A 12,111-nucleotide genomic window follows, 5' to 3' on the forward strand; every position below is an offset into this window, starting at 1 on the left:
TGAAGTATGCAAATTTATAGGATACCTCTACTCCCACTTTCCCAATCTCTTGGGGCCCTGTAGCCAGTGTATTTATTTATTTATTTAAAAATTGTTGTTTAGGGGAGGAGGGCACAAAGGTGCTATCAGGAGACAGCTGAGCTCTTTCCTTCCCTTGGTGAAAGTAGGAAGGTGAGAGTTTGGGAGAGTGGAGTCTCTTTTTCCTGCCTGGTCTAAACCCTGTCAGAGGCCCTTCTTCATCCCTGAGCAGTGCCCCAGCAGTGCTGCCTTGAGAGGAGAGACAAAAACCGGGCCACCTGGTGGGGTTTGCAAGGAAGGGTTGGTTGAGAAACAGATCCCTGACTACCATCCTCTGAGTCTTGACCATTCACTGTTGCCTACCCTCCCCAGCTCCTCCGTGCATCAGGGAGAGGTGGTGCTTTGTTTTCTCTCTTTGCCAAACTTCTTCGGTCTCTGGATCAGGTGACTCAAATTCTCTTTCTAATCCTGGCCTGCATTTGTCTCCTTTCTACAACCACGGACATGTTACAAATTCAGCCCACCTGAAGCCAGGTCCCCCAGAGAATCTTGAGCCTCAATTCACGCACCCTGGCTCTGGGGATCAGCTGTGGGGAGCTCCTTGTGCCAGTAGGATGGGAGCATCATTTATAATAGAAAACAGTGTGTCCCAAATACCTGCCCTTTGGAAATAGATATGAAGATCCCAAGGTAGGAGGGGGCATACTTCTTTTCTTTTCTTTTTTTTTTAAATTGAAGTATAGTTGATTTACAATGTTGTGTTAATTTCTTTTTTTTTTGCCGTACGTGGGCCTCTCACTGTTGTGGCCTCTCCTGTTGCGGAGCACAGGCTCCGGATGTGCAGGCTCAGCGGCCATGGCTCACGGGCCCAGCCGCTCTGCGGCATGTGGGATCTTCCCGGACCGGGGCACAAACCCGTGTCCCCTGCATCGGCAGGTGGACTCTCAACCACTGCGCCACCAGGGAAGCCCCTGTTGTGTTAATTTCTGCTGTATAGCAAAGAGACTCAGTTATACATATATATATATTCTTTTTTATATTCTTTTCCATTATGGTTTATCTTAGGATATTGAATATAGTTAGTTCCCTGTTCTATACAGTAGGACCTTGTTATCTATTCTGTATCTAATAGTTTGCATCTACTAAGGGCATGCTTATTTTCTAATGTCTGGATTATATGGTTTTTTTTTTTTTCTCTTTTGCCTATTTCCTCAGGCCCCAAGTTTTAGAATCACAGTCAGGTACAGTTTGAATTGAAAGATAATGTCATCACTCTTTTTATTTATTTTTATTTTATTTAAATTTTTTTTTATCATTCTTTTTATAGATGGGGAAATTGAGGTAGGTGAATGATTTGCCAGGGCCCTCAGGGCACAGCAGAGCAAGGTCTCCGGATGGAGCCAGCCTGTTCCCCCGTGTCATGAATGCCCCTTTAGACCCCAGGAATCCCTGTATTTTAGTGGGGTAATGATCCTTCCCCAAGCATCTCATTCCCCTAGTGGGCTTCTTTCCTTGCTGGATTCCAGGGTAGGCCTCCCCTTCTTTTCCTTGGGGAAGCATCTAGACCAACCTACTGGCAACCCCAGTAGGTTTCTCACGTTACTCCTTAGAGCAAACAAGGGGTTAGAATGGCCCTCCTTTAAGGCTGCTGGAGTGGGGGGAGGGTGGAGAGGAATGAGGCTACTAGTTAGAAAGTGAACCTGGGGATCCTTTGAGGGCTTCTGCCTGGAGTGCCCTCTTCAGTGAGGGAGGGGGGTCTCAGACCGGTAGACCACCACCCTTCATTTCAGTGCTGCCTCACTCTAAAGAGCTCAGCCATTCTCCAAAGAATTGATGGTGTAGACCAGGAGTCCATGAACTTGGATGGGGGAAAAATGCGTTTGTTCCTCAATGGAACTGAAATTTAGCCTTCCCTTTAATTATTACTAGAGGCTACAGACCACAGAATAATAGCAATGTCTGTGACTGTCACCGGTAGAAATCACAGATATTTTCCTGTCACCTTGCAATCATTGTTGCCGTCTCCAGATCTCATTTATGCTCACTGCCCCCAGATTCTGGCAGTGATACGGCCTGCTGCTTGGTCTTGCGATTTAACGTACTAATAAAGAAGCACAGATATTACTGTCACCCAGTTTTATAAAATATTTGATAACTGCATTGCAATATGTTTGATTTCCTCTATAATCTTATGTTTTATATTATGTATTTAGAAACATTTATTCCAGGAAGGGGCCCGTAAGCCTCACTAGATTGTCAGAGGGGTTCATTTCATAAAAATGATTCAGAACTCCTGATCTATAGTGAAGATGAATCATTTGGACAGGCTTTAAAATTCTTCTCCAGAAAATGGCCTCAACTTTTTGCAGCACAGGCTGTCTTACCCTCACAAGGCAGATCTCAGGGGCCACGTCTGGGGGAGAGGTGGGCGAGGAGGGGACCAAGTTGAATTAAGCTCTTCGGGCCTGGGGGATGTTGGTGATGAGCCTTTCCCCGGCTGCTCTCTTCCATCGCCAGTGGTCTTTGAGGCCCCGTGAGACCGATTACTACCAGGGTGGGAAGCCTGACTCCTTGGGCTCAGCCTGGATCTACAGGGTAAGGAGAGCTGGGAGGACCCAGGAACCAGGGAGTGAGAACACTGATACCTGGTCGAGGAGGGCCAGTGACCTCCGAGGGGGTCAGCAGGACAGTGAAGGGGGAGGGGGTGGGTGCCTGCAGGAGGTGCAAAGAGCTGGGGTTGGGCTCCAGGGATCAGGTGCTCTGCGTGCTTCCTGTGTTCCAAGTCCTTTGCTAGAGGCTGGGGATTCAGCCTGGGGACTCAGAGGTGACAGTGAGGGAGAAAACATGTGAGACAAGCACCCTCAGTGTGGTTTGTGCCTCGCTGGCCCTGTGAGCAAGAACACGTGCTCCCATTCACCATCCCTGGGCCGGACCGGGCACCCAGTCTGGGAAGTTGTACAAATGAGGGGACTGAGGTCCTGAGAGGGAGGAGCCTGCTGTGCCCAGGGTCCCAGTCCCAGGTGACGTCACGTTAGACACCTCGGGCTGGAGCCCTGAGAGGGCGGCTAGCCGTGTGGTGACTGAACACACGTGATGTTCGGGCAGTCCTGATTTCAGACGCTTTGTATCTCTGGAGACTGTGCACTGGGGCTTCTGGTCTGGGAGATACGGTCTCACAGGGCTTTGCCTGTGTCCTCGGATGTGTGCTATCAGGGAGAGAGTCCTGACTCAGAGCTGAGTTCTGAGGACAGCCGGTGGTGATGTGTGAGGCGCTGTGTTTACTGTTAGAAGAGTCCAAAATGTTGGGTTGGGGGTCGGGGGGATGCCCCCCTGCCCTGGGGTGAGGGGCTGCCTTTGTTTCTTAGCTCTGCCCCATGTGGTTTCTGTGGTAAGGAGGTGTCGTGTTTGTTCTCCAGACGAGGGGGTTTTGTTCCGGGCTGTGGAGGACACAGAGGTTTACTAGGGAGGGAAGGAGCTGGGGAGGTGGTTGGCGGGGGGACGACACACTGGAGCATGGAGGGCAGCGGGTGTGTTCAGGCTACAGGCCTCCCCAGCCTGCCACCACGACGCCACTTGGGAGGGTGTAAACCAGGCCTCACTCCTCCGGACCTAGGGCAGGCCTGAAAATCCTGCCTTGCAGACCTCTCAGAGGGGGGTCTGGGGAAGTGGGGTGACTGAGGCACCAAGTGGCAAAGGGCCTGCCTCCCTCCAGCTGAGGGGCAGGAAGGGCTGTGACCGCCGGGAAGGCTGCGCTCCCTGAGGTCAGCCCTTGACTGCGTTCTCTTCCTTCTCCTGTCTTTAAAAGGAGGCTGAAGCCCTGGACTCCTTGGCCATGTCTTCCTGGGAAAGGCGACTCCATCGGGCCAAATGTGCACCATCTTGTAAGTGCCCCCTCCCTGTGGCCCGTGGGAGGCCCTGGCCTGCAGAAAGCCCTGGGAGCGCAGGCCCAGGCTCCTTTCAGGGCCTCCTGGGACCTCTTTTCCCTGCATGGGGTCTCTTTCCACCCTCCCCAGCCCCAGCCTCCAGCTCCACTCTGTTTTCTCCTTCCTGGCTGAGGAAGTGTCCTGTCCTGATGTCCATGGCTCTGCGGCTGTCTGCCTCACACTATCTGACTCCAGAGAGACTGAGCTTCTTGTTTAGTGGTTGTTCTTCCCTCTCTACGTCACCCTGTGTCTGTAGCGTCTTTCTACTTTCTGTGGCCTCTCCCCTTGCCCTGTCCTATGCCCATGGCCTCTCCCTTCGCCTGTCCTGTGTCCGTGGCCTCTCCCCTCATCTGGCCTCTGTCTGTGGCCCCTCCTCTCACATCATGGCTCCTTCCTTCACTACACTCTGCTTTGTCCTCTCATCCTCTGTGGCCTTCCTTTCCACTACATTCCAAATGTGAGGCCCCTCCCCTTCCCTTGGTTTATGCCCTGGACTCTTTCCCTGAACTTACGGAACAGCGAGGAAGAGCAGTACGTGAAGATCTCTGGGCAGTCTCCCTGCTCACCCCGTATGCTGCATATTTGCAGTTCTGCCTGCCTTGCCTGGTGGCCAAGAACTTTTAGCTTAGGAAGCTGAAGGCCTAGGTGGGGCTGGCCTGGGGGCCACTTGGTACCTACGGAAGGCAGGTACTCTGAGACCCCACCCCACAGCCTGCTAGGGATGGGGGGGCAGCCGTCTGAGGTGCCCTACTCCTGCCCCCATTAAAGCTAGCTACTGAGGAAAGCTGGGGCTACCTGTGATGGGGATCTGAGTTCCATGTAGCTCTGGGAGGGCTGGGGTCTGGGGTCCCAGCCTCGATGGGTTCTGCCAATCTTGGCTTGATGGGAAGGTGCCTTCTGTCTCCCTTGCAGACTTGTTCTCCTGCTTCAACGGGGGTGAGTGTGTGCACCCGGCCTTCTGCGACTGCAGACGCTTCAATGCCACTGGGCCGCGCTGCCAGATGGGTGGGTCTGGGCTCCATCCCACCTCCGAGAGGGGCCATGGGTAAAGGGAAATCTGCGGGCCTGAGACGTGGGGCTCTGGGCTAGAGGGGAGTGGGGGTAGCCCTGCCAGGGCTGGAACCCACCAGCCTCTGGCTCGGTGCCGACTGCTGCTACACAGACAGCTTCTTTTTTCTCTGGCTCAGTGTACAATGTCGGCCCTGAGCGGGACAGCATCTGCCGGGCGTGGGGACAGCATCACGTGGAGACATTTGATGGCCTCTACTACTACCTGTCTGGGAGGGGCAGCTACACCCTGGTGGGGCGCCATGAACCCGAGGGGCAGACCTTCTCAGTCCAGGTGAGGCGTTCCCTGCCCTGCCTGTCTAGGAAGGTTCCACTAGGCTGGGCTGTTGTGGGATCTACTTGTCATGGTTAGAGAGGCTGGCACCTTCCTTTCCCCTCCCAGCTCCTGCCCAGGGCGTCTGTGCCTCGAGGGAGCTGAGGGCTCCACGGTTCTCACTCACCCACTCATTCCTGGTTGCCCCTGGCCATTCATTCACTTAGTCTCTCACTCAACAAGTATTTATTAAGTGCGTAATTATACTCTTTTCCTGGCACAAGGCCTGGTGCTGGTTCTGTGAACAAAGATGCAGATGTGGTCTCTGTCCTCATGGAACTTATAGTCTAATGGGGAAAACAGACATCAAGTCAAATGAATCATTTCAAGTGCAACTGAGTGCAATAGAGAAGTTCCAAATGCTAGAAGAGCATGTGATGGAAACCTAACCTTGCTTATTGGGAAGGATGGTGATCAGGGAGGGCTTCCTGGAGGAAGTGATATTTAAGTTGGGATTTGAAGAATGAATTAGAGCTAGCCAAGTGAAGGGGTCGGGGGGGGCGGATGTGAGAACATTCTAGACCAAGGGAACACTGGGTGCTACAGACCTTAGATAAGAAAGAGCATGGTGCCACAGAGGAAATGGTAGAGGTCCTGGATGACTCACTTTAGGGTGATCTCCTCTAAGAAGCCTTTCTGCATGCTCTGATCCCCTGAGTGGGCTCAGGGGCTCCTTTCTGTGGAACCAAAGTTCTGCATCATTACCCTGTCATTGTGTTTCTTTTTTTTTTTTTTTTTTTTTTTTTTTTGCGGTACGTGGGCCTCTCACTGTTGTGGTCTCTCCCATTGCGGAGCACAGGCTCCGGATGTGCAGGCTCAGCGGCCATGGCTCACGGGCCTAGCCGCTCCGCGGCATGTGGGATCCTCCTGGACCGGGGCACGAACCCGTGTCCCCTGCATCGGCAGGCAGACTCTCAGCCACTGCACCACCAGGGAAGCCCCAATAGGGGAGATCCCAGTGCTCAGTGTCACCCCTCTGCCAGCTGGGTGTGCCCCTTCTGTCTCAGGCATAGACCTGCCAAGAGTCTGCCTGGGGGCTATGCCCTGGATGCACAGGGAACCCTGACCAACTCTCCCTGCTTTGCCTTGGGGTATCATGGGTATCACATATCATGACTGTGTCATTTCGTGATGGATATGTCACAATTACTTAGACCAATGGGATGCCACATATTCATGGGTTATGAAATGAACTTAATGAGTCATAACCAGCCTAAAAAGAAAAAAGAAAGAAAGAAAAAAGAGACTATAAATAGAAAATATCGTAAGGTATGCATTACACATTAATAGTGGTAATATTAATTTGTAAAACTTTTGTTTTATTTATATGTGTATATATTTCTCACTATGGGTCATGGTCACAAACGTTTGAAAAATATTTAGACTATGGAATGGCTTTCACAGGTCCCACTTTTAGTTGAAATGGCTCCAGGCTGCTTAACCACATTTAATGATAATCTAATGGAAGGTTTGTTTGTTTGTTTGTTTGTTTATGGCTGTGTTGGGTCTTCGTTGCGGTGCGCAGGCTTCTCATTGCGGTGGCTTCTCTTGTTGCAGAGCACAGGCTCTAGGTGCGCAGGCTTCAGTAGTTGTGGCACGCGGGCTCAGTAGTTGTGGCTCGCGAGCTCTAGAGCCCAGGTTCAGTAGCTGTGGGGCATGGGCTTAGTTGCTCCGTGGCATGTGGGATCTTCCCGGACCAGGGCTCGAACCCTTGTCCCCTGCATTGACAGGCGGATTCCCAACCACTGCGCCACCAGGGAAGCCCCTAGTGGAAGGTTTGCTCACTCATGGGACGGGTTTCCACATTTGGCAGATTGACATTTTCAGAGTTTTCCCTAAACTCTGGGAACCCCATCCATCCCCTCCTTGGGTCTTATGGCCTTGGATGTATAGGTTCTGTCTGAGCAGGGGGCAGAGGAGACATGTATGTGACAGGCAGCACAGGAGTGACATGTGTGCCTGTGTGTGCAGGGGAGGGCTAGGCTGTATCTGCCAGGGTTGTGGTAGGAGTGTGTGTTTATAGTGTGTGCTTTGAGAGTGCCCTGTGATATACATATGAGATGTGTGTGTGTGTGTGTGTGTGTGGTTTGTACGAGTGTGAGATGGTATGAGTGTGTAACTGGGCTTTCAATCCAATGGGATAACCTGGGATGGATAAACAGAAAGGTCCGGAAATAGGAAGACAGCACACTTGGATTAGAATCCTGGCTGTGTGTGTCCCTTCACCTCTCTGAGCACCAGTTGCCTCCTCTCTGAAATGCAGATGATGAGAGCTCTGACCTTCCTGTGGTATTGTGGGGACTGGGAGAGATCACAGAGGAAACGAGCTTGGCACGCAGCAGGCAGGCTGTTGGCATTAGTGGAAGCTCCACAGGGTGCCCCTGGGCCCACAACCGAAGCTCGGGGCCAGGTGTACGGCAGGAATCTGCACACTGGCCTCCGAACCGCCCCTTCTCCCCCACCAGGTGCACAACGACCCGCAGTGCGGCTCTTACCCCTACACCTGCTCCAGGTCTGTCAGCCTCTTCTTAGCGGGTGAGCAGGAGATCCATCTGGCCAAGGAGGTCACCCATGGAGGCATAAGGTAACTGTAACATCTTCTGCCCTGAGCTTCCCTACTCCCTGGCATGGGTGGTGGTGGATGGGTAAGCATCTTCCCTTCTCAAGCCTCAAGGAAATTGTTTTCAGGGGGCAAACAGCAGCACACCAGGGCAGAAGCATACTGGCAGGCCAGCTGGGTTTCTAGTCAGCTGGGTTTGCAGAAAGAGTCCCTCACAATTTTCTGGAACTGTCAGGATTTCTAGACAGTGGGTTTCCAGACAGTGGGTTTTCAGGCAAATAACAGAGTTTCCCAGATAGCTGAGAATTTACCACTATAAGCATGCTTAATTTTTTTTTTTCTGTCACAAGTTGAAGGAAATCTTCCTGAATGTATCATACATAGTTGAAGCATCCTCAGAGCAGATTCTGAGCACACTTTCACCCTTTTCTGATGGCCTGGGCTCATTTTGCATGTCACTTACCTTGTTGGGATGTCAGGGATGCCTGAGGGACCACTCGAGGGGTGAAGTCCCAGCTTCCTACACCAAAAGGCCCCAGACTGTGGTCCTTCCTGAAATCTTTCTTGCATTTCTTCTTCACTGGCCTTTCCTTCCCTTGCTGTCCACTGCCACTTCATGTTGTTGTCAGGGGGACCTTCCTGCACTGACCCTTCTCCCCTTTTTTATTTCCTGCTTCAGACCTGGAAACTGGGTAACCAAGCTTTCTGGGGCTGAGTGTAGAAGTGAAGGCCCAAGGGTTTCTCCTATGAAAGAAGCATTGGTAGATGGATCTTTTGGTACCAGCTTTGGCTGGTTAGACACTTCATTTGTCTTCCTCCTAATTTTCAGCTGGGTGAAATTTGCCAAATTCCAGATGGGCTAGGCGAGCCCGTGCTGGTAAAATGGGGAAGGTGTCAAGATTGCTGTAGCCCTGCATCTTTTCTTTCATTCCCTGTTTGTCTTCTCTCTTGCCTTTTTCCTTTTCTCTTCCTACTCCTTTCTTGCTCCCCACCAAAAATATAAGCAAAATAGATGTCTGTTTATACCACCTCTCCTGTCTAGGAGAAAGGAACTGGCAAATTCAGTCACTCTAAGATTTATCCCTGCCAGGGAAATGGCAATTTTATTTTATTTTATTTTTCACTTTACTAACTGCACTTTGTTTATTGAAACACTGTCAATAAAAGATACATCAATAATTTTGGTATAAAAAGCCACCACGATTAGTGCTCAAAATCCCATGATTGCCCTCACTGTGATTCCAGATAGCAAGGGAAATTGCAATTTTATTTTATTTAAAAAATATATGTATATATATTTATTTATTTTGGCTGCACTGGATCTTAGTTGCGGCACGCAGGATCTTCGTTTCGGCATGTTTTAGTTGCAGCATGCAGGATCTTTAGTTGCGGCACGTGGGCTCTTAGTTGTGGCATGCAAACTCTTAGTTGCAGCATGCATGTGGGATCTAGTTCCCTGACCAGGGATCGAACCTGGGCCCCCTGCATTGGGAGCATGAAGTCTACCCACTGGACCACCAGGGAAGTCCCAGAAAATTGCAATTTTAAAAAGCAACTTTAAAACTGAAAACAAAAGAACCCCTTTCTGATTGTGGACTTCCAGGCACCCAAGAAGTCAGGGGCAGGGAAAATAGGGACCTCACACCCTGTGGTACCAGTGGCCTTGGGGTGAGGCAGATTCTGTGTACATGGTGGGTCCTTCAGGTAGGGGATGGTGGGTCCTTCGGTGAAGGGACTGGGCTAGTGGAGGTGGTGTGGTTGCCCTGAAGCTCTGGGCTGTGCCCTGCAGGGTCCAGCTGCCACACGTGATGGGGAGCATGCGCCTGCAGCGGCTTGCTGGCTATGTCCTCGTGCGGCATCAGTCGGCCTTCACGCTGGCCTGGGATGGCACCTCGGCTGTCTACATTAAAATGAGCCCAGAGTTCCTGGGCTGGACCCATGGGCTGTGTGGGAACAACAACGCCGACCCCCAGGACGACCTGGTGACCAGCTATGGTGAGGTGCAGGGCAGGTGGCCTCCAAGGGATTTTGGTGGGGATGGGGGATAGGTCAGGCTGGAAGGGGTGAAAAGGGACTTGAGACCGAACCCTGGAGTCATGGCACTAAAGACCCAGTGGGAGGCCAGGGGCCCCTTCCAAGTGTGTGGCCTCAGGCATCTTTTAACCTCTCTGGACCTCAGTTTCCTCATCTGTAAAACAGCCATGATGAGAATGTCTACTAGGGTTATGTGAGGCTCTAGTGGGCACTTTGCTAGGTGGCACTGACCCTGCAAGATGAGTGGGGGATGGAGGGGGCTGGGGTGGTAGCAGGGCACAGAGGGCTAGAGGGAGCCCGGAAGAGAAAGGCTCCAGCAGGAGTGGCAAGAAGTTAGAGTGAAGGGTTCAGGCCACATCATGGTGACTCTGGCCAGAAGGGAAGTGACACCTTTGAGCAGCCACAACACACCGAACACTTTACCCACATGGTCTCATATAGTCCTTGCAATAAATTCACAAGGGGACTCTTTGCCCTGTTTCACATGTGGGGAAACTCGGGCTCAGAGCGGTATGGGAGCTTGTTCAGGCTCACACATTCATTCTCTTTCGATTGCATGGTGTTGCTTTCCAGAGTTTAGAGCAGCAGGGATCTACTCCAGGGAACTCACAGGGTCTTGAGCATTCTTGACTATTCTTACCACACGGATTTTTCAGGAGAACGGCTCCGTAGGGAAATGCAGGTTGGGATGGGAGCTCGAGGCTGGGTTCTACAACTCCTTGCCTTCCTCTTGGCACCTCTTTGGCTCCATCTGCCTCCCCTCGGGCTCCCCACCTGTGGTCATGCTGGTTCTCCCCTACAGGGAAGCTGACGGAAGATGTGGCTGAATTTGTGCACAGCTGGCAGGAGCAGGCCCCCAACCAGCCTCCAGGGCCCACGACCTCCTCCCTGCCTCGCCCTCCGTGCCTGCAGCAGAGCCTGGGAACCATGCAGGTCTGGATCCTGGGGAGAGCCCCCCACTCCAGCCTCTACCCCCACCCTAGTGTCTGGCTTAGGTTGGTTTCCTTCTACTTCTTGGGAAGTCATTGGCTGCAGGGGCCCAGGGTTGTTGGTGCCCATGCCCCTTCTGTCTGCTCTCTACCCGGCCCTTTCTCTCCCTCGGGCTCAAGTTGGGGTGCTGTATGGGACTGGCAAAGTCGGAGGGCTTTACCTGGCCCTGCCAGCCCCCAGCTCTGGCTCCTCGCCCTTGCCCCAGGGTGTGTATGACCGCTGTGAGGCACTGCTGCGGCCCCCCTTTGATGCCTGCCATGCCTATGTCAGCCCTCTGCCCTTCACGGCCAGCTGTACCAGCGATCTCTGCCAGTGAGTGGGGAGCCGGGGGGGCGGGCGGTATTGGGTTGAAGGGAGACATCTCCCAGTCTGGGGTGGGAGTTCATCACGTGGGCCACTGAGCTTGATGATCCCAGACCCTAACAGATATGCTTCCCAAAGCTCGGAAATTCTTATCTGCGTAGGACAGACCTTCCCCATTCAGCTGAGGCCCAGGAATGGGGCCTGACCCGCTCAGGGTCACATAAGTCAGGGGCAATGTTGAGACTAGAGCCCAGGTTTCCTGCCTCCAGCCTAGGGGTCTGTATACCTAGCTGCCTTCCCTGGCTCCCTTTCCCAGCTGTGTGGCGAGGAGGGGTGCCCTGAGCCCTGGCAGTCTCTATCGGGTGCTGGCGGGCTGGCTACAGGGTGGATCTCACTCCAGTGTGACCCTTGGTTTCCCTGCACAGATCAGCGGGTGATGAAGCCACCTGGTGCCGGGCGCTGGCAGAGTATGCCCGGGCATGTGCCCAGGCAGGTCAGCCCCTGCAGGGGTGGAGGAACCAGCTCCGGCCATGCAGTAGGTGCAGCCTGGTGGTGGGCAGGGAGGGATTCCAACAAGTTCTGTCCTGGGGCTGTGGGTGGCATTCCCAGGCCTCAGCTCAATGTCCTGTCCTGCTGAGAACCACAGCTATCAGAGCGTTGAGCCCTAAGGTTGCATCTGCATGTGATAGATGGGAAAACTGAGGCTCAGAGAGGGAGGGACTGGCCAGGGGCCACCGAGTGAGATGAGGGTGGCTCTCAGCGTCTCCCAGGCTCTCACTTATTTCCTGGTCACCTGGTGCTCCCACTGGGACTAGGGGAATCAGGAAAATCAAAGCCCTCCCGCCCCCCACCCCAGGGCTTGGGGTGGGTCCTGGGTGGGTCCAGGCAGAGCTGGGGCCAGA

General features: G+C 52.9%; 1 protein-coding gene across 1 annotated transcript in view; it reads left to right on the plus strand.

The window, feature by feature from the left end:
* Window positions 1-12,111, plus strand: part of OTOG (otogelin) — a gene marked incomplete at both ends in the record, with an annotated part of 86,122 nt that overhangs the window by 950 nt on the left and 73,061 nt on the right. The window contains 8 exons of the mRNA XM_079709280.1: window positions 3,824-3,899; window positions 4,854-4,946; window positions 5,129-5,283; window positions 7,788-7,906; window positions 9,672-9,877; window positions 10,719-10,849; window positions 11,112-11,218; window positions 11,635-11,744. Coding sequence (XP_079565406.1) covers window positions 3,824-3,899; window positions 4,854-4,946; window positions 5,129-5,283; window positions 7,788-7,906; window positions 9,672-9,877; window positions 10,719-10,849; window positions 11,112-11,218; window positions 11,635-11,744 — 997 coding nt within the window. The remainder of the gene's footprint in view (window positions 1-3,823; window positions 3,900-4,853; window positions 4,947-5,128; window positions 5,284-7,787; window positions 7,907-9,671; window positions 9,878-10,718; window positions 10,850-11,111; window positions 11,219-11,634; window positions 11,745-12,111) is intronic.

This window comes from Hyperoodon ampullatus (assembly GCF_949752795.1).
Source record: "Hyperoodon ampullatus genome assembly, chromosome: 7".
In the NCBI taxonomy this organism is placed as follows: Eukaryota; Metazoa; Chordata; class Mammalia; order Artiodactyla; family Ziphiidae; genus Hyperoodon; species Hyperoodon ampullatus.